Consider the following 23079-nt stretch of genomic DNA (forward strand, 5'->3'; position numbering starts at 1 on the left):
CTACACTCTACACGACGAAATAGGGGTGTCAAGGTTGGTTTTTAAGGGGAGCAACTAACCCACTACAGCCATTAATCTCTTTTGGGAGTAACTGCGTAGGTCCTAACTATAATCCTTCTCCCCCTTCCGGTACTCGTCAAGGGAACAGCATTTATTTTGCGAAAGAAACAAAAAGTCGGGTTTGGTTGACTTAACTTGCATTTTAGGTGTGGGCAGGCTTGTGATTATATCGATGTGCAACTATCAAATTCATAGGTTTCAGAAAATCTACAGCAAACGCACGGAATTTCCACTCACGACCAGTCAGTCAGCACGCGCGTACACTAGCCACTACACTGGACCATGCTGCAGCACAGCCTCAAAAAAAAAAAAAACTGGTTTATGTATAGGTACTAATGAGTCATTTATACACGGGCCTTCTTGCCACACTATGTGCAAGCGTTTGCACATATATCGTTTTTTGGACGAGCAAAGCGCCCTTTTTAGTTCACCTGTGCAGTCACTTTGAAAAACTTTTTAGAGTGTACGTGATTAAGATAGGAGGAACAATCGTCGCTAGTCATAAAGGGGGTGGTCAAACTGGTCGTTACTTCACCATGATGCGTCTTGCGTGGTTTTTTTATAGTTTTAATTAGGAAACGAGGGGTTGCAAACAAGTTAGCCACACTACAAGAGGCGCTCAAAAAGATCTGCGTGTTCATGTGTCTTGACTACGAAAACTTTAGGTTATCTTGTCATACCGCACTTTTTTTCAATTTCAACATTTCTGTCTTTAATTATTACGCAATATTAATATTGTATAAAATATCTGTATTTTTGTGTCTTTGAAGTTGATTATGCTGTACTAAACGTTCAAGTCCAAAATCTCTCTATGACTCAGTGTACTACTCCTATTGCTTTATGTAGTCCCAACTGCAAATTTTACAGTATTACTCATGTATGTTTAGGTGTATTATTACAAGTCCTTTTGACCCGTTAACGTCTTATGCTGCCAACTGTATAGGGTCTTCAGGGAGCAAGTCAAGCTGTCTCGAGCAGATCTTAGCCCTGAAGACTATCAAGAATTTTTCTCGTGAAATAAACTATGACGTTTTCGAAAGTGGGTTCATAAGAGCGCTAAGTAACGAAGCTAAGAGTAACGGACTTTCACTCAACTGTGCAATTAGAGTTCAGTTCAATCTTATGGCGCAGGCACTGTCTGTGATGCTTTGATGTTCAGCAGACGTTGCAAGGGCACTGACAATGATGCAGCATTCGTTTCTCACACGCTATCTCCCATATAAAATTATCAGGTTGCACAAATACACTTCGTGACGTTTGAAGCTGTCATGTCGCCTGGGGAAAAATTCGATTTACTGAAAAACGAAATATTTATCTGCCGTAGTCGTCATGTCTTATATAAAAGTGACGTCTCCTGCCCATTCGCCATCAACTTTTTCGAGGCAATTCTGAAACGTCATGCGAAAGAATAACTCCAACGCAATATCTGGCAGTGGCGTTAAGCGAAATGTTTGCTCAGTGATTTTCACTAAGTTTTTGCACCATTTTCACTTGATTTCAGAGTATGTGCGCTGCAATTAATGCGAAATGTGTTGTTTCAGACAGAGAGAGCTTATTTAATGGTTAGAGTATTATGTAACTTTGTGGTGTTTGCACACTATATTTTAGGTGGTGACAACCTTCTTTACTTGTTTCTGGGGCTTAAGTTGCGGTAGAACAATTCCCTCATCATCATCATCATCATCACCAGCCTGACTACGTCCACTGCAGGACAAAGGCCTCTCCCATGTTCCGCCAGTTAACCCGGTCCTGTGCTTGCTGCTGCCAATTTATACCCGCAAACTTCTTAATCTCATCTGCCCACCTAACCTTCTGTCTCCCTCTAGCCCGCTTCCCTTCTCTGGGAATCCAGTCAGTTACCCTTAGTGACCAGCGGTTATCCTGTCTACGCGCTACATGCCCTGCCCATGTCCATTTCTTCATCTTGATTTCAGCTATGATATCCTTAACCCCCGTTTGTTCCCTAATCCACTCTGCTCTCTTCTTGTCTCTTAAGGTTACACCTACCATTTTTCTTTCCATTGCTCGCTGCGTCGTCCTCAATTTAAGCTGAACCCTCTTTGTAAGTCTCCAGGTTTCTGCTCCGTAGCTAAGTACCGGCAAGATACAGCTGTTATATACCTTCCTCTTGAGGGATAGTGGCAATCTACCTGTCATAATTTGAGAGTGCTTGCCGAATGTGCTCCACGCCATTCTTATTCTTCTAGTTACTTCAATCTCGTGGTTCGGCTCTGCGGTTATTACCTGCCCTAAGTAGACATAGTCTTTTACAACTTCAAGTGCACTATTACCTATCTCGAAGCGCTGCTCCTTGCCGAGGTTGTTGTACATTACTTTCGTTTTCTGCAGATTAATTTTAAGACCCACCTTTCTGCTCTCCTTGTCTAACTCCGTAATCATGAGTTGCAATTCGTCCCCCGAGTTACTCAGCAATGCAATGTCATCGGCGAAGCGCAGGTTACTAAGGTATTCTCCATTGACTCTTATCCCTAACTGCTCCCATTCTAGGCTTCTGAAAACCTCGTGTAAGCACGCGGTAAATAGCATTGGGGAAATTGTGTCCCCCTGCCTTACACCCTTCTTGATTGGTATTCTGTTGCTTTCTTTATGAAGCACTATGGTAGCAGTTGATCCCCTGTAGATTTCTTCCAGAATGTTTATATATACTTCATCTACGCCCTGATTCCGCAGTGTTTGCATGACGGCTGGTATTTCTACTGAATCAAACGCCTTCTCGTAATCTATGAAGGCTATGTATAGTGGTTGGTTATACTCTGAGCATTTCTCTATTACCTGATTGATAGTATGAATGTGGTCAATTGTTGAGTAGCCTGTTCGAAATCCTGCTTGTTCCTTTGGTTGATTGAATTCTAATGTTTTCTTTACTCTGTTAGCAATTACCTTTGTAAATAGCTTGTATACTACAGAGAGCAAGCTGATCGGCCTGTAATTCTTCAAGTCCTTGTCATCTCCTTTCTTATGTATTAAGATGATGTTAGCGTTCTTCCAAGACTCTGGTACTCTTCCCGTCAGGAGACACCTCGTAAACAGGGTGGCTAGTTTTTCTAACACAATCTGTCCTCCATCTTTCAGCAAATCTGATGTTACCTGATCCTCACCAGCAGCTTTGCCCCTTTGCATGCTCTCCAAAGCTTTTCTGACTTCTTCTATCATTACTGGTGGGGTGTAATCTGGGTTACTGCTAGTTCTTATAATATTAAGGTCGTGGTTGTCTCGGCTACTGTACAGATCTTTGTAAAACTCCTCCGCTATTTTAACTATCCTATCCATATTGGTAGTTATTTTGCCTTCTTTGTCCCTTAGTGCATACATCCGACTTTTGCCTATCCCAAGTTTCCTCTTCAATGCTTTGACACTTCCTCCGTTTTTCAGAGCGTGTTCAATTCTCTCCATGTTATACCTTCTTACATCGCATACCTTACGTCTATTAATCAACTTCGAAAGCTCTGCCAGTTCTATTTTGTCTGTTGTACTTGACACTTTCATGATTTGACGCTTCTTAATTAGGTTCTTCGTTTCTTGGGAAAGCTTGCCAGTGTCCTGTCTAACTACCCGGCCTCCAACTTCCACTGCACACTCCGTAATGATACTCGTCAGATTATCATTCATTGTATCTACGCTAAGGTTGGTTTCCTCACTAAGAGCCGAATACCTGTTCTGCAGCGACACTCTGAATTCCTGTACTTTCCCTCTCAGTGCTAGCTGATTGATTGGCTTCTTGCGTATCAGTTTCTGTCGTTCCTTCTTCAAGTCTAGGCGAATTCGAGACCGTACCATTCTATGGTCACTGCATCGTACTTTGCCAATCACTTCCACATCCTTAACGATTCCAGGGTGTGCACTCATTATAAAGTCTATTTCGTTCTTATTTTCGCCATTAGGGCTCCTCCATGTCCACTTGCGGTTTTCTCGTTTTCGGTAGAAGGTATTCAAAATCCGTAAATTATTGCGTTCTGCGAATTCTACTAGTAGCTCTCCTCTGGCGTTTCTAGTACCGATGCCATAATCTCCTACTGCCTGGTCTCCAGCCTGCTTCTTCCCTACCTTTGCATTAAAGTCGCCCATCACCATAGTATACTGTGTATTTACCTTACTCATTGCCGATTCCACGTCTTCATAGAAGCTTTCAACTGAAGCGTCATCATGGCTGGATGTAGGCGCGTAAGCCTGTACTACCTTCATTTTGTATCTTTTATTCAGTTTAATTACGATACCTGCCACCCTTTCATTAATGCTATAGTATTCCTCTATGTTGCCAGCTATGTTTCTGTGAATTAGGAACCCCACTCCCAGTTCTCTTCTGTCTGCCAAGCCCCTGTAGCAAAGGACGTGCCCATTCTGTAGCACCGTATAGGCCTCATCTGTCCTCCTAACCTCACTGAGCCCTATTATATCCCATTTAACACCCTCTAGCTCCTCGAATAGTACAGCTAGGTTCATTGATATCTAACTTCGGTTGCATGATAGTGCATCGAGATAAAAACAACTCTAGAAGAAACGCACGAACAGACAATTGGCATGCGCCTATTTTGTCTGTGTGCTTCTTCGCACCCGGATTTCTTCGCCCTTGTACTAAAGATGCCCTGCTTAAACTAGCCAAGAAAAGAATAGGCGAGTTCCCACCGGCAGGAGCTGGAACGTGGTAGAAATTCTGCTTCATAATGTTTAGGTGAAAACGAATTGCTAGAGGACCGTGTTTTTTGCGATCTCGGCGTGATTCAATGAACACTAGTTTGCCCATATATCCAGAGCCTTCCGCTAGCGCACAGAATCATATCATGCTTTTCACCGTGTAAAATCTCCTGAACGCATTTAGCATAGCCCTGTAATGTTCCTTTGAGAGAGAAAGAAGGAAAGCTCTATTAGATCTGTATACCGGGAGCAAGTGTGAGCATCTCATAACCACATGGTGGGCTCCTCATTACAGAAGCCCAGTGGCGACGTACCGCCGTAACTCGGGGTCGGTCGACTAGAGCTTTCTGGGTCGCCAGGTCGGAACAGCTGAACAGTGCCGCCTCCCAGTCCCTCGGGTGGAGTTTGCTTTTGGGGTAAAGTTTAGGGTCGATTGGTATGGCCACATCATGCGGAAGATGTCCGAAGACTACTTCGCAATGTGCGATCATTTCCTGAGTAGACAGGATCAGTGTTTCAGAACTGCTGGTGAGGTGTATGTGTTTTGGTTTAAAGAGAAAGGTGTGTGTTCATTTGCCTTTGTAAAGTCCTTTCAGTGCCTAGGATAAATCGCGTGGTCGAAATGGTAGAATCGATTTTTTTTTTAATTGTTAATGCCCGATTGGGTTCAGGTCCATTTCGAACGGGTATGAAAGTGTCCCCAAGCGGTAGTGAGAATTTCGACACATGCATCTTTCTACTAAGGAGGCTGAGTAAAAGTGAAAGGTAGAAAATCCGCAATATTAACGAAAGGAAAAAATGTATTTTTTTTTCACCTTTTGTCGTTTTTTTCACGTACCAGTCAGTCTGAGGAAAGCGCTATGAATCTTTAGTGACCAAGAAGTTTATAACAATATTTGCGGTTGTATAAACTTCATTTTGGTTGCGCTTGCCATAACTGTGATGTGATTATACGCCAGCGTAGAGGAATAATTTCTCAAAAATAATTTCAACCCCTCTGACATGGGCTTGAGTACAAACACCTAGTTTCTTCTTTATTTTCCCCTTAGTAGATGAAGCCGCCATGGGCAATAATACAACCCGTGCCCTCGATTTTAGCAGCGCGACGTTACCTGTTAAGCTACCAAAGCGGAATAAATGTGACCGCCTTAACACGCGCAGCTATAGAGCACCGCCCCACCCTCTTTTTTAAAGAAAAAAAGCAAGTTCTTAATGCTCTCACTTAAGACGACTGCAAAGTGAACGCAGTCTTTTTCTTCTCACTCGATGGTTTTCCACTGCCTTGAATATTAGAGGGACTTTACCTGAGCTTCAACTTCCTCCATGATTCTTCCAAAAAACAACAAAACAAAACTGGTCCTGAAATGTACACTTCTTCCTTTCATTCATAGCGAGGGTCTCGTTCTGGCAGCTTGGATACTTTCAGGTAGTATGCGAGGCATTATCGGCCAGCTGCGAGCTCGTAATAAAATCAAGAGATACGTGGCACCCACCTGAAAATAGAGTGCTTTGCACTAACCGCGATGTGCTAGATATATATCATATAATATATATGTAAACACCGGCGAATATAAATAAACGCGGCTGCAGTACACTAGTGATCTTTTATTACTTGAATGTGCGCCAGTCCAATGCGCATTTCTATGCTCTATTTTGCAATAACGAATGTTTTCTCGATCTTGAACTTGTATGCGATCAGCCGTTGTTGATATACGAATCTCATAATTTACCAAGTTTACCAGCGTCATTTCTATTTCCCTCTGTCACAATGCACTGTTGCCTTTAATTGCTTTCCGCATGACAGTCATTGCTGCCTGTAAGGACAAAAGTGTTTCGCTTCTAAGCACGTGAGCGAAGGCCCACTTACCAGCGTGGAGGACGGAAGTGGTTAGGGGGGTGCATTGTGCAAACAAAAATAAATAATATTAGGTGAAACAAGCACATTCAAAGCCTCACTGCCCGCAGCCCTTTTCTTTATAGAGCAAGTGCTCCTAATACTTATACACTTATGCTATACTAATACTTATATTTAAACGATTTACCTTAATCCTCGGTTCAACCTATGTTTATCTTTTTTATGCTTGGGACGGCCACTTAATGTTGCTTTTTGATTGGGCATGGGACGTTGTTTAAACTCCTTGACCCATGTTTTTCGCTCTGCTTTAATGGCAATGCAATAGCAGCTTAATTCGCGGGTTCGAATCCCGGCTGCGGCGGCTGCATTTCCGATGGAGGCGGAAATGTTGTAGGCCCGTGTGCTCAGATTTGGGTGCACGTTAAAGAACCCCAGGTGGTCGAAATTTCCGGAGCCCTTCACTACGGCGTCTCTCATAATCATATAGTGGTTTTGGGACGTTAAACCCCACATATCAATCAATCAAATCAATTAGCAGCTTAATTCACATCGCTCGGCTTTTGGAGGTAAACCAATCGACCATACTTCTGTCCATCCGATCGTCTATGGAAGATTACTGTTCCGGGTACTTAAAGAGGCTCACTTTAAACTCTCAGTATGATCGTGAGAGCTTGGTTGTCTAAGAGATCATGCACTCGGACAAATGAAGTAGTCCCACCGTGCTGGTCTAGTGGCTAAAATACTCGGCTGCTGACCCGCAGGTCGTGGTATCAAATCCCGACTGCGGCAGCTTCATTTTCGATGGAGGCAAAAGTGCTGTATAGGCGCGTGTGCTCAGATTTGCAAGCACGTTAAAGAACCCCAGGTGGTCGAAATTTCCGCAGCCCTCCGATAGGGCATCTCTCATAATCATTTGGTGGTTTTGGGCTGTTAAACCCCACATATCAATCAAAAATTGAGATGTAACTGAAAACAAATTCCCACCTGCGTTCATCAGTATAGTCAGGCGTTCTTGATTGGTTGCAGCAATGATGCGTTTGAGTAGTGAAGGATTCCAACAAGTTTCAAACACGAGCACAAGAAGAAAGTATCGCATGGGACAAGGCTGACCTTCCAACAGAAGTTCAATAAAAACGGTATTTCCTTGAACACCACCCTGCATGCAGAAAAAGCCAACCGCATTTATATCTTTATGGCTTATCTCGCAGAGTTGAATGGGTGGTCACGGGAAACGGCACTGCAATGATATTTTCTGCACCCAAAAAACTGACCAGGCCATGCAAAACATCACAGGAGGAAATAAGGATGCAAACAGTGGTTGTGCTAAAAAAAAAACTTGTTCTCACAAAATGCGTGACGTCAGCAGTGTTCTGCGGTCTGTGCTACGTGGGCTATAGACGGGTCGATGCCTGAAAGAACGAATGAGAGAACACTGTAGTTTCCTGCCCACCGGCACAGGAAGACACATTCGCTTGCATTGCAAGAGGTGCGTATGCACACCCTGTTTTGTCAGAATCTCGACTATAAGCAGAGAACGCAGGAGACGGGAGAGAAATGTGTGAAGCTATTCAAATCAAGAAGTTCCTGCCTCTTTCCTATGTGTTGGCAGCCGTAGGTTTTTCGGATAGTGACAAGAAGTTTGATCTACTAGCTGAACTGGACAAAAAATGGAGGAGGAGGAGGAGAAGGAGCATGTTCGATAGTATGTGGACAGTTTTTTTTTTTTTTTGCTTTTTACGCATGGGCGGTGGTGCTGTAGCGAATACCATTTTTGAGCAAGCTTCAGCTGTAAGTACATCCTTGCCCTGCGCGTTACCTTCTTGTGCTCACCTTCAAACTTGCTGGCGCCTTTCAATACACATTTGCCTGCTGGCCCAGAAGTCTACACCGCGAAATTTGATCCTACTTCACTAAGTCACCTCGCCTAATGCGTATAAGTTAAACGCGGATCACTTGACTTTGAGACAAGACAGATGCATATGTCAGTTGGTAGAGTACACGTTTGTGAATGGCAGGCCTGCTACACAAAGGTAGCCTTTATTATAATATGTTTCTGACGCGGATGTCACGGGGTTAAATCCTGGCCACGTGGCCGCATTTCGATGCAGGCTAAATGTTGAGGGCCTGTGTACTTACATTTGTGTCCCCAATAATTAGGCACAGGTGGTCAAACTTTTCAACGTCCTTCCAATGCCGAAAACCTTACTGTCGTCGTCTTTTATTTTTCAGACAACCTGAGGAAAGTCCAGAGGCGACCGAACGTCGTCTTCTGTGACAATGGCACGTGCCCAGAGTTTGGTAAGTTCTGCCAACGTGTTCGCGTTGCGGAACTTTGTGAGAAGGCCTTCGGGCACACATCAGTTGCCGCAACGCTTGTCGGTCGCGCTTGTCGTACAGAATCGTAGACCACTTGTTTCTTCTGGCTTTAGTTTCACACAGAAGTTTGTGGATAGTTGTTTTCTTTGGCTGACCAATCGGAGTGAATGGTGAGCTCCGCATTCACGTTACGTTATGCATGTCTTGATGCCATCGCCCAGTTCTCGATGCATATTTGTAGAAATCGAAGAGGCAGACTGGCTGTAGTTAGATACAACTCAGTGTGAGGCAATTCCTCCCCATATGTGAATACACTCAAACATGTCCAACGGGCATGGCAGTCCCGCCTTAGGAGAACGTTGCCGAAGGCCTGAGCGGGACCGTTTTCTCTCCCAACCAGTCCTGCTTGTGTCACAAGTTCTCAGCACTCTACCATTAAACCAGACTTGTGTATATCGACTATAGTCCTACGATGTTCAGACTATCCGACTATAGTTGGGGTATAGTCGGGCTATAGAAGACCGAAGCGCTGGAGCTGTTCGCCTCAGTGACTAACAAACTGTTGCCGCTCATTAATTCTTTAACGCTCTCCGAAAGCGATGTCACCAGCCGTCCTGCTCACGACGGGTCTGGAATGCTCGCTCGTTGGGGGAAGGCTTGTGTGCATTCGCCTTTGAGGAGGATTTCATAAAAAAAAACATCGGCTTCACTCTCCTGCTGGGCTGTTCAGCATATCCGGAGTGAAATATTTGTGGCACAGCTTGTGTTCATATGCAGGGGAAGAACATCCGTATAGCCAATAAAACTTGCGGCTCGATATTGCGGCTCACTAGCGCTTTTTTTTTTAATGTTTAGTTTCCTGCGTGCTGGACGATGTGGCATAAATTGTACATGTGCACACGTTAAAACTATTGTTCACCATTGTTGTGGGATGTTAAAACGAAATCCTTTTTTTTTCTCCAGTATTCTCAAAATAGGTGACAGGCTGGATTACGGAAGATTAAATTTTTATTAACGTTGCCGATAAGTAAGCATGCGTGATGTTTATGCCATTGCCCTCAAAATCATCCTGAAGTGATGATATGGTTCTCTGATGAAAGAGAGGTACTTTCAAAGCTATCTCGTCACTTCAATAATAAAAACCAGTCAGATAATTTTGCTGAGTGCATTCAGATTTGACATGCCATCTACTACGTTCAACTTGGTTACTGCTTTCAAGTAGGTTATTTACGGAGACAGTGCGAAAAAAGGCCGTTGAAACGTAAATACCTGCTTTTTTTTTTCAGGTGGTCTTTTTTTCAACCTGAATTACAAAACTACGCCAACTCTACAAATGACTTCCACGATACGCCAACGTGCATAACTAATCAGTTTAAAATATTTTTGAACTTCCTAACTTCCTAATACTTGCGAATGTATTTTGAATAATTTTGTCAAGTGGCGCTACAAGAGATTCGCGAAAGAGACTTAATGGAGGAGCAGACGGCTCTTTGAAAACGTCCTTCCACGGTGGTAAGCCTCACCAACATCGATGGAATGTTACACACCATCGACAGTCGAAACCAGATTTAGCTTCTACATGAATTTTTATGGCTCCTCTGTCTTTACTAAATTCTCGTTTCCTGTATGCCTGGGCTGTATTTTTTTTTTTTCATTTTCGATCACAGGTCACGTTTACCACATCACAGATTACGTGGTATCTCGACTGATGCCATTCCAATAGAGATGAAAATTCAGCTATACAGTTGTCCCTACGGTGCGTTGGCCCTCGCCCTCACGCCCTTATCTTGCGGTGGGGAGAACTGCACGTCTGGGGATTTCACCGGAATGAACGCGTTGTAGGCCACTTCGCTCACTGCAGTCTCTATTTGCAAAACGAGTCTGCTTCTCAAGCAAGACGATGTAACAACTGTGGCACTAATAAGTTCACGCTCATCCTTTGTATACCTTTGTGTGTATATTCTATGCGTCCCTTAAGATTTAGTGGCGTATTGAGTGCGGAGCTGTGAACGTTGTTAGCTCGCGCTGGTCCCATGTGTGTTCTTTCTGGGTGTTCTTTTTTTTTTGTCTTAAGCAGCTCGCTGAATGTCTCGATCTGGTTGCCGTTCTTCACGTGACATTCCAGTTTGTTGCTATCGCATTCATTGCTTTATCTTTGTGGCGAAATTATCACCTTTTCTAGCTGATTGGATATGTCCTTCTAAAGAAGGAATAGTGAACGAAGACATCTTAAGAGCATTGCCCAGCCTCTGTCCAGCAGGGTTATTGAACAACCGGGCTCTTGCTGTCTTCGTGTTTTTGCTCTTACCGAATGGCGTCTGTTTCTCGCAGCGCACCGCGTTCTGGGCTGGATCAACTTCCGGGTGAAGCCATGCGTGGACTTTCACGCGTGGGTGTGTCAGTCCCGCTTGAAGGATAATCCAGAGGACACTTTTCAACAAGACCCCGAGCGAGCCGGCACGTACGCAGCCAATGCTCACTTCTACAACCTGCTCATGAGGAACCGTGATTACGAAATGAGTAAGTTCTTATACTTCCCGATGAGACGAATGCATATAACCAGCTTTGCCAATAAGTCTCTGCAGTTGTGTAGTGGTTATGAGGTTGGGCTGATGAGCTGAAATCCGCAGTGGGAATGCTAACAAATGTCTAACGTTACATCACGATAACAATGACACGTTAGACAGGTAGCTCGCGCGTGTCATTGTCTCGCAGTGAAAAAACTGTGCTTGAGTGTTTTTTTTTTGTAGTTTGTTTTCGATTGTCGAGGCAAACACGTTTGGTAAGATGCCTTGCTTGTGTATAGTTTCTCTACCAGTGCGTATTTTTTCAACTTTTTAAGTGGTGCCCCAGCCAAATTCAGACGGGGGGCCGTATACACTCAAAAACTCTTACCCTTCCCACACACACGCACCCTTACTTCGTACTCTCATGCACTCAAGAAGATCCCGCATAAGGTTCGTCCAAAAGCTCATTCTACTTGTGACGCAAATCTGTACACTTAAATACCAACGTAATAATTAGTACCTTCGGGTAACGTGTACAGGCCCTTATGCCCCGGATGCCTACTAGTAAAGCATATGCAAGCATCAAGGTATAGCAACGACAGCAGTACGATTCGGTCGAAATTAGGCCTCCAACAAGACGCCAAATCGGGAGCTTCGTCAAACCTCCGGCAGATGGCGGCAATTTTGCATAAGCACTGTAACACGCTTAGCAGTCTCCGCTAGTGAGAGGCAGAAATTAGCGCCCTTTTTATCCTGTTGAATTAAAGGATTATCACGCGGATTGTGTACGTTTCACTAGCAGGCCACGGCTTCGAAAGGAAAAATATATGCCAAACTGCTAGCCGGTCTACTTGGAACCAATCAAGCTTTCATCCACTTCAAGCGAAACAAAGAGGGACTAACACATACGGATTCCACTCATTCGTGTGTACTCATTCCTTTGTCCTTGTTTATTTCCCGCAAAGTGCTCAAAAAGTGAATGAAATGCTGGTGACCTTACTATATAGTACTTTCATAATTTACTCGCATATCACAATTAATACCACTTAGTTTGGGTAAGCTTCAGAGATGGCACTAGTGTCAATTCATGTTTACCTTTTCAGACAGTAGACCGCAGTGCGATGGTCGTGTCCACTTCATTCTCGTTTCGTGTGGTGAGGGTATTAAAAATGTGGAGAAGAGAGAAGAGAAATAGTGTCCATGACGTGGCGGGTAGCTTATATAGCAGATTGTTCAGTCAAGTGTCCCCGAGTAAGCGAAAAAAGTGGCAGCATATCCACGGAGTGAATGATGAAGCGTGGGGCGAAGCATCCGTCCGTCCATTTTTCTTGCTTTCGTCCGTCCATGCGTCCGTCTATGTGACCGTCTGTGCGTCCATTCGCCCGTCCGTGCGTGCGTCTGTTCGTGCGTCCGCACGTCCATCTGTGCGTCCGTCCCTGCGTTCGTCCATGCATCCGCCCCTGCGTCCGTCCATGCGTCCATCCGTCGGTGCAGCCATCAGTGAGTCCATCTATTCAACACTCCAAGTACCACCATCTCGCATCTTTTCATCATATATTCCGCATATGAACCACCATCCAGCGGACATTCCAAGGACTAAACGAGAGGTGGCACGTGCACACTTTTTACGGCTTGCGCTTCATGTCTAGTTCCCACCTTTAAACACCTCGAGTTCATGGTATATGCTAGTTCACTGTATTCATGGCACTGCGGCCCAACGCTCGCTAAACCTTTCTAAAACCAAGGAAGTTACGCCCAGCGAGTATAACGTAGCTACCCTTTTTTGTTAGATAGTGCTTAATGTACACACCAATGGCTGTTAATGGGAATCGCAGAGTGCGCGTGGCAAATGTGGTGTTTGAGAAACGGCCGCGAGCGTATCATGAGCGCGGTATGTTGCCATGTTCTTACGTTAAACGCGTGTCCTAATCATCATGTTTGCACCAGTCATAAAATTTAGCCATCCACTCATGTCACGTAACACCAAATTTGGTATATTAGAAGCTAGCGAAACGGCCACTAACGCATTATGAGCATGACATGTAGTCAGGTTGTTACATGACACGCATTTTATTATTTTCATGTTGGGGTATGTCACTTGTGTACGTCAAGTGGTCTTGTCATTCCATACTGGTTTTGCAACATGTCATGTGAACGAAACCACCGTAATCGCAGCAAAATAATGAAATGTAAATCTTGACATTCATGACCTACAAGTCACTGTTTTCATGTTATGACTAGTCAGTTATACTCGGCATACAATCATTATCGAAACGGCCAGGAGAGCTAAAAGTCGTAGGCGTCTAGATAGATCGATATGCTCAAAGGCGCCGAAGTTCTCTAACAAATGCTTCATATTTAAAACAATTACCGCCCAAGTGCCCCATACAAGTGGTTAACCAGCGAAAGCTGTATCATTCAGTCATGTTGTTCAGCAATGGGTTCACCCCGATGCTGCACTGAAGCCATGCACAATAATCGGTGACATTTGCGTGCTTCTCAAAGTGGTTAGACACACACGTTCGGCTTGTGTTTCCCACAGTGTTTATTTGACATGCCGCACATCGTGCCTCACATGATGACAGACATGGAAGAACGTAACAAGTGGTTAAATGCGTTTCGCCATGCGTAAACTGTGGTTGTTCGCGAACCAAAGGCGGTCACAGACGTCGCAGCCAAGTCGCAGCCGAAGCTAAAAGAGCCGCTTGAGAACTTCCGCCAAAAGTGGGCGTTTTCCCCGGCAAACGCAACATCGCATTGACGCCACAACGCCGCGTTGTCGCCAGCGTTTGACATCGCGAGCTAACACACAACGCAGCCAATGGCACATGCTTGGGTATGAAGCTGCGAACGACGTAACAGAACACAGCAAGTGGTTTTAGGGGCGAAACTTCTTATAGCGGCACCTGTTCGTCCCTCGTAGCCGTTGTAGTGTGTAACATGTATAACATTTTGACCTCCTTGGTGGTGCCGGTGAGAGATTTTTTCTATACGTTGTTCAACAATAAAAAATAATGCTCAATGTACATGCCAATGGCTGCTAAGTGGGAAGAAGAAACAGGAGTATTCGGCTTTTAGTGAGAGGCAGGAGCATGAGAGACAGGAGCATTCGGCCCCATTAGCAGTCATTGGCATGTACATTGAGCACTATCTGACAAGAAAGGGTTGCTACGTTATACCCCTTAGTTTTAGAAAGGTTTAGCGAGCGTTGAGCCGCATAGCCATGAATACAATGAACTAGTATATACCATGAACTCGAGGTGGTTGAAGGTGGGAAGTAGATACGAAGCGCAAGCCGTAAGAAAGTAAAAGCCGAATTTTCCTGTGTTTCATTTCTCATTAGCAGCCATTGGCATGTACATTGAGCACTATCTGACAGGAAAATATAGCTAAGTTATACTCGCTGGGCGTAACCTTCTTGTTTTTAGAAAGGTTTAGCGAGCGTTGGGCCGCAGTGCCATGGATACAGTGAACTAGTATATACCATGAACTCGAGGTGGTTAAAGGTGGGAAGTAGACCCGAAGCGCTAGCCGTAAGAGTGTGTGCATGTGCCACCTCTCGTTTAGTCCTTGGAATGTCCGCTGGATGGCGGTGCTTCTATATGGGGAGTATATTATGAAAAGATGCGAGATGGTGGTATTTGGAGTGCTGAATAGATGGACGCACGGACACACAGACAGATGCATGGATGGACGCATGAACGGACGCAGGCGCGGAGGCATGGACGAACGCAGGGACGGACGCACGAACAGACGCACGCATGGATGGGCGGATGGACGGTCACACAGACGGACGCATGGACGGACGGAAGCAAGAACGAATGGATGGACGAATGCTTCACCCCTCTCTCCATCATTCACTCAGTGGATATGCTGCCATTCTTTTTTCGTCATATACACCTAGCCATATACACCTTTCGCTGTGAAACTCGCCAGGCCTGCGCAGAACACGTGGCACAGAGACAGCGAAAGCTGGAAGAGCGGCCTTGCAGAACCCTTGTTAAGCACTCTGGGTAACCTCTACAAGCACACTTGCAAGGTGCCCATTACACCATAAATCATCTTAATTTTTTCTGCAGTAGGAAGGCATTCCCTATGCTATCCTTCGACATTCTTCGCATAAGTATGGTACCTGGTACAGATGAACTTGCGAAGAAGTTAGCGCCTTTTTTTATGATGTGGCTGACAAAGTAGAAGAGTTATGCTGGAAGCTTTTTGAAAGGGTTGGAACAATCGACGACCGACTCATTACGCAATTCGCATTGTCTGACGCTTGATTGTTGCTCCTTTGTTTTAAAAAGGCCAGTTTGCAACGGGGTTTCAAGCACATGCGGGGCTCTGCGGTCGAATACTGGGCGGGCGCGCAACAGACTCGGGTTCAAATCCCACCGAGTTCTTGGTGCTTCAGCGACGCGAAATAGTGGTTACAGACACCGGTGGCGGTGGCCAACTACGGTGCGCGCGCGACCTAAGTTGCATTCTCATAACACCGACTGCTCGCGATGCACAACCGTTCCTGGCCACCCCGTATACATAGGCACTGGAACCAGCACTGCAAGGTAGTGCTTGTTGGATATGTATCCTGTGCGTTGTGGAACAATGAAAATTCGTAGCGTGCGCGTTAACTCAAAGCCGACTGTGGGTTTCTGTCTCCGATCGGAGTCTTCCGTCTCTCAGTGCCCATTAGCAGCAATCGGCGTCTTCCAGTAGGAAACACCGGTCCATCACTGCGCGCTCTGCCACTCGCCAGTTTTCCCTCCTGTGCAGCCCGCGGTGAGAGCCTGCGTCAACGCCGCCACCATCGTTAGCGTTAACACCCACTGCTTCGCACGTACACATAGTTCGTTTACCGGGTTAGGCGTAACTTTTTTCAGTAATACAGAATTTTTGCTTTTTTTTTTCTACCGCAGATACCGCAAAGAAAGTGAATGAGCAGGCCTTCTCTCACCTGGTGGGTTTATTCGACGTTTGCGTGCACGGTAAGAGAGCTTTGCCCATTATGTAAAAAAGCGCTCTGGTTCTACGATTTATTTCAACTTTTAAGACATGTTGGATGATCTCATAAGATGCAGCTGTACTGACATACGTGAAGTGATGCTTTGCGGGTCCTACTCAACACAAAGTTGCCGCTTAGCGACAACATAAGTTCTGAGCATGTCAAGGCCGATGCGTAGAAATGGCCTCAGTGGAATCGAAAAAGGCTCGAGAACGCCAGCCTGTGAAAGAGCAGCACACCTGTGACGTTGGCAGTGCTGGCAAACAACAACATATTGGCACACAGAATGATGCAAAACAGGCCAATATAACCACTTCCGCAAGCAGTCGTAGTTGCGTGAAACTCCAATATGACCCGCAGCCGGAGCATCACACACATAAATGTCAGGAAACGTCCAGAAAAAATTGGGTACCTAAAGCTTTGCTTTTGAGAGCGATAGCAACAATCCTGTTCATAGCGCGTACTGCTCGCTAAGCTTGCTTGCTTTCTTCTTTGCTTGTGCCCATGCTCGGCTCGTAGCCACTACAGGGGATTGGCCGTTGAAGCAGCGGTTCTTATATGAGGACAAAAGAATTTCAAGTTTGTTTAGGAAAAAGGAATTACAGAGATATCTAGGGAATATGAAATTTAACAACCCTAAAGTCACGTACGAGTGCGTACTTGAACACTCACTGCTTCAACACGCTATGCACCCAATACGTGGTGGCCTTAAGGGAATAGGCGCAGTAGCGTGTGTGCCTTTTGTAGTGGGGTACCGGCTGTCAACCATAAAGCCAATATGGTATCACATATTCTGACGCCCGTTCGCAATGGACGCTTCACTATGCATTATTACTGCAATATTGTGAAGCATATATACAAGACACGTGTGATTCTGAAGCATGAAGGCTACTTTCCCTGCATTCCCAAGCAAAGCAAGTTCTTTTCACCATTCTCACAACCATAGTCGTGGCCGTAAGGTGGAACATCCGCTTGCCATGCAAACGACCCGGGTTCGATCCCCACTTGGACCCCAACAACCCTAGTTTGGTCCCCACTCTACTCTCGCGGTCCCCACTCTGCTATCATTGATTTACTTTATTTGCATCATTCTCAATTTTTTGCTCACACATAAGACAATTATTTTTCGCTCCCAACCAACTACGCCGACGCAGATACTGGAATTTATGCGAAACGATCGAGATCTTTAACTCTATCACGTTAAAATTTCTTTACCATCTGATTTCATGTTGTCACGATAACAAAATTTTATTGCGTAAGATTTACTGGCGCAGAGGAGGGTCGAAACATCCATAGGTAACTTGATGAGTTATTGTCGTTAGAGTTTCATCCCAATGCTGTTCTGTGACGATGTCACGCAAATTCGATATGGCGCGAGCATACAGGGATCATATTCATGGTCAAGAAGACTAGCAGATGACACCGCATGCAGTATCTTATTATCCTACTACAATCTCCCACATTTATAGAATGTCGGAAGAATGCCCTCGGAGACGTAAAGCCGAGCGAACAAGGTGACAACTCAGTCCTTGAGGGACGACAACCAACACAGCTTAGTGCTCCGTAATAACCAAGAAGGCGCGACAAGTACCGACGAAATTTTATGGCAACACAAGCCAACGTGACACTCTCAACCCCTGAAACAATGGTTGTACTCCCAAGTGGGGAAGGCGGCTGGCATTTGCACTAACACGTACTTTGGTTCTATTCAAACCCATTGGCATCAGCGAACTTCTGTTGTAGTGGTTGGGTCGAAACGGACCAGTGTAGGTGGTGAATTCAGCAACTTTATTAGCGCCAAGATTTAAGCCGCGTAGTCCTCTCCCATGAAGAGGGCATCTTTTTCTTTAGTTTTGTTAGAGGTTGGGTGATGATGGCAAAATTAACTCTGAAGTACGAGCATAGCGCATTCAATGCTCGGACATCTTCTAGCAAAAAAGGCCAACAGGAAGTTTTCGACGGTGCTTACCCTAAGGTCAGGTCCGCTAGCTTACAAGATGAGAAATCACAGTAAATTGTTAACTAAATGGCGCTTCGGAGAGGTATTCAGAAGTATCCACAGTGTTCGAACTTCAGCGTCAAACTGCCGGATACCGGTGGCCTTCTGTTCCTTGACCTAGCCCTCCTTTCTTTTAATAATGATGAACACATACAACGGGAGTACAGGGCAGGCTATAGGAAAGCTGGCTTACCTTACGATTCATCCCATTCTAACCTCGTCAAGTACGCAAAGGGTCGCCCTTGGCTTTTACAAACAGCTTACGCATTTGACTAGACTTGGCCACTGCTCCAGCCTGAGGGCTTTTTTGAACACGTTGCTTCTAAGGAAGCTCAACGGTTCTTTGCAGACGGTGCTCCTCTAAAGGTCTGAGTACATTGTCATGTATAATAGCCACGCAGTTTCGCATAACCCGAAAAGTACGGCGAAGAAACACGGCGTGAATCTTGTTTTCACGGCCATAAGCAATCAGGACTGTGCGTGCTTGCCTCCCTCAGTCGGTGGCCTGTTTAAAAGACACGCGCTCCGCTTGTTTCCTGCAGTGTGGAGGTGTATACTGGGTGCCGCTCAGTGATGAAAAATAGGACAAGCCTGGTCATGTCTTAGTAACAGACTTTAAAGAGCAAGCCACTACCCTGAGGTGTCCGTGTAACGCCACTCACCTCTCGATGCACTGTTGAGATGTCTGGTGCTCTTCGCTCTTCTCTGGTGCCGAAATTGGGGGCAGATTGGAGAAGGCGATCTTAGAGGTTAATGGCCTGAGTACAACTGCAGAGATTTCTGGCTAGTTACTGGACTGCGCTGCTACTTTATTTTCCTTTCATACCTGCGCAAAATCCATCCTGCTTCCTTTGTTTCAAACCATGTGCCTTCTCACTCAAAGCACCTTTTCACTAAAGCAATTGATTGATTGATTGATTGATTGATTGATTGATTTATTTGTGGCGTTTAACCTTCCCCAAACCACCATATGATTATGAGAGACGCTGTAGTGCAGGGCTCCGGAAATTTCGAGCACCTGGAGTTCTTTAAAGGAGCACTGACATCAAATTTACTGATGTTGATATTTTTGCGCCAAAGCGTAGCTATCGACTCTCTAGTAGCAATTTCTGACCTAAAATGCATCTGAGCTATGAATGAATAGCTGTAATATTGATTATTATATCCGCTATCGAACGTGGTTCAAAATGGGTCGAAAACCCGCCAAATTTTAGTGCTGTCAGCGCTACCTCGCGGCCACGACGAGGCCGCTGCACAACTGATGCTCCTTTCACAAAATTGGTGACGTCACGCACACTGGCATTTCGTCAGCTTGGAGAGCACGAGTAGTCAGTCAAGATGTGTTTCTGATGTGGTAAACTAAAGCTCCCCCCCCCCCTCCCATGCGCTTTTTGCACCGGCTAGGTTAAGTAGCACCGGAGTCCTTTAATACCATTCTGGTCACGAAACTTCTCCGTCACTCTATGGGAGAGCTTGATATGCTGCCAAGAGTGGCCGCTACGCGGCGCAAGCTGGGATAAAGGGGGCCACCACTCCGTTGCGCCCGGCCATTGCCCGGCGGAACCCACTTGCAGCGGCGGCAGCTCGTAGGCGTTGTGTAAAGGCAGCTCGCGGTATTCCTTCGAACAAAGTTTCTGCATCAGCGTCATGAGAACTTCAAGGGGCAGTTCTCCGCGTTCAAGGTCGACGGCATGAAAATTTGAAGGAGCAATGCCTAAGACGTGCTGCGTGACGGGCTGCAGCTCCGGATACAGGAGCAACAAGGAAAAGACGTCGCTCTTCTGTTTCCCCAGTTGCGCCGAACTTCGGGAAAAATGTAGATTACATTTCTTCACGCGAGAAAAAAACAAAGCCTCACGGGCAACTGTGCGCGGTTGATGCCCGGCAAGTGGGGGATGGAAGCCGCAGTGTTAAGCATAGTGGCTGTGTATGTTGTCGGGCTGCAGCGGGTGCTGCTTCGTTTCCCGCCATCCCTTGATGCCCCAGGATCCAGGTGACGCAGGACAGAAAGCAAAAAACTTGACTGGGTCCCATCCCCCTCCCCTTACAAGGCACTGAGTGTGTAACATTACTAAACACAGCCATAATAGTTTCTAGTGCTTGTCTTCTCCAAGGTGTTGTTCTCTGTGTATTTTGTGCAAATAAAACATGTTTTCAGACTTGCTCCTCATTAAATGCACCTGACGGGAAGCTTCCATTCATAGGTACACACGTAAATACTAAGCGGCGTATCATTAGTACCAAATTTCTTATTCATTGCATACTTTAAATTGTAACCCTGTCTCCTCCCCCTCCCCCTAGCATAAAGAATTATGGCATGGTACCTAGGTAGTGTGGCAAAGGTCGCCGAACAGCTAGCACTGGCATCGAAAGGAACTTCCAGATTAGGCTGCTGCACTTCCCTTCCCGAAGAAAGCGTGGGTTGTCGGCCGGTAATTATGCTGCTCTAAGCAGTAAACATAAGGAAACGTCAAGAGACGTGTGTCTGGACTAAACTGCGTGTAAAAAAAGGTTTCACTCAGATGTTAGGCACGTGAAACTCGTGCCTATTCAAGAAGCACCCTTAATACAGAAGCGATAGGTCGCAAAAGCACTGTGCTGCTATAACCGCGACATCGAAAGTACCCGCGTCTAGAAAGCGATCGGCACGCACAAACGTGTGCCCAGAACAACTGCGCATTTGGGTGCAGACTCAATTGAAAGGTCTAGAATAAAACATCCAGCTCGACCATTCCCTTAATTCGATTACTTGGGTAGCAGTGCGCGAGAGACCAGCCGGATATAAACCAATGAGATTGCCCCTCTCTTACCTAGTCGTGTTTCATTCCGTTCATCTGCCTCCCCATATTCGCGGCACTGCCAGAATAGAAAGCTTTACTACCGCATAAATATAATCGCCCTTTGGCCAGGCGCGAACACGTTGTCGAGCAGATCCAGCAGTAGCTACCCGCATCGGGAGCACGGAGCATGAGCATCGTCTTTAAACACTGGCGAGCAACGACGTACCACTTCGAGGCATCGTAAGTACGCATATAACTGGGCTATGAGGTAATTGTTAACACAATGCGTTATCGCGCGGTGTTAAAAACACTTTAAACGCGCTGCTATTTATAAGATTGGTCCGCACTACCAAGCAAACTATGCGTGCGTTCTTAAGTAAACAGCTTTCATTCGTCATCGACACTGGATCATGTTTATACTGATCTAATGGCATTGCTGCGTTCAATGACGTTTATTAAAAGGTAGCAGGAAGAACAGAACGCACATAATTACGTCGAAACGTCGGCAATGGTGCGCATATAATCCCACCACCGGCGGTGGCTTGTGGCCCCCTTACGACTGGTGGTGCCGCTAGCGGGAGATTTTGTCCCTATATCAACCTTTGGGCAGAGTTTCATGACCAGAAAGCATTGAAACACCAACTCGTTCTTCCCCTCTCCCTTTAGCCCCAGCCTCAAGAAGGGGTCTCGTACCGCCAGTGAAACCCAACTCGTTCGCCAACACAGGATTTACCCTGTAGCAGTTCGGCGCGAAGTGAAGCGAGTAAATGTGGCTGTTCTTTGGCGTCCAGTCCCTCCGTCAATCGACGCGTACGAAGTCAACCCACTGGCTGCGTTGAGGTTTGTGGCTTACAAGGGTATAAAACGCCACGTAATTCCCGCTTTGTCCGCGCCTCGACGTGCAGGTTCCCACTGCGCAGTGGTTCTCTGACATTCCGGCACGTGTTGTCCCTCAAAATGATCGTACTCACGCTGTAGAGCACATGTCACATCAGCAGATGCAACACCATGAATCGCACGCACGCTTAAACGCAGCAAGGAGAGCCATTAGTGAGGGCATGGTCGGGACTCGGCTCCATTCTGACAAATTTACTCAAAATCGGAAAAGTGTGACCATGAGCTCGTTTTCATACTTACCAGGAAATACTACAGCGTCCTAACAGTGGGTGTAACAGCCTCTCAGTCACGAAAATTTCGGGCAACTCCAACAAATAATCGCATCAATTAAAATGTTGAGTTATCGGTAGTGCTATCGCGGCCATTATTCCGCATACATCTGCATGTATGTAAACTTTGCAGTCAATGTTACCCTATTGAAATAAAAACATTCCTTATCATAGGCGTCCACAGGAGGGGAGGGGGGCTCTGTTACTTCCCAGATGCCCCCCCCCCTGGAACTCGGGATATATATATGAAAGATAGGCGAGGAGGGAAGGTACTTTTAGCCTTGTATTGTGGCCTAAGTTTTCCCAAAGTTGGAGCGGGTAGTATGTATCTTTTGTCGTGTGTGTACGCCCGGCGCCGCGGGCTAACCCCGGAACCATCTCAACTTGGACCATGCGCGTGTGATGTGTAGAAGCGACAATTCTCTTTTCCCAATTTCCTTGGTCGCTTGCTCAGGCCGCCTTTTTATTTACCCTACGAACAGGCATCAACCACCCGCCTCCGGCGGCTATCCCCTCCCGCTAAGCTTTCTCTCCCTCGCACAAAGCAATTGTAGCTGTTGCTGGCTTCGTTGTTTCTGTCTTAACTTTTTTCTCCTTTTTTTCTTTTGAAATTTTAGTTAGGCCCCCAAACTGGCCGGGTGGCACTCGCTGGCTCAGCTGGACTACCTGATCCACGCCGCTGCACGATTTTATGGCCTCGCGCCTGTATTCCAGACGGTTCTGGTAACTTCGCTTGCGTGAAGCACA

The 23079-nt window shown here is 45.9% G+C and overlaps 2 protein-coding genes across 3 annotated transcripts in view; one reads left to right on the forward strand and one right to left on the reverse strand.

The window, feature by feature from the left end:
• Positions 1–23079, reverse strand: part of LOC119182473 (E3 ubiquitin-protein ligase MARCHF3-like) — a 145818-nt gene that overhangs the window by 43302 nt on the left and 79437 nt on the right. The window lies entirely within an intron of this gene.
• Positions 1–23079, forward strand: part of LOC119159977 (uncharacterized) — a 155656-nt gene that overhangs the window by 13211 nt on the left and 119366 nt on the right. For both annotated transcript variants that reach the window (XM_075890099.1, XM_075890100.1), the window contains exons 4-6: positions 8798–8866; positions 11216–11404; positions 16302–16370. In XM_075890099.1, the coding sequence (XP_075746214.1) occupies positions 8798–8866; positions 11216–11404; positions 16302–16370 (327 nt within the window). The remainder of the gene's footprint in view (positions 1–8797; positions 8867–11215; positions 11405–16301; positions 16371–23079) is intronic.

The sequence above is a fragment of the Rhipicephalus microplus genome, chromosome 3, assembly GCF_043290135.1.
Source record: "Rhipicephalus microplus isolate Deutch F79 chromosome 3, USDA_Rmic, whole genome shotgun sequence".
NCBI lineage: Eukaryota > Metazoa > Arthropoda > Arachnida > Ixodida > Ixodidae > Rhipicephalus > Rhipicephalus microplus.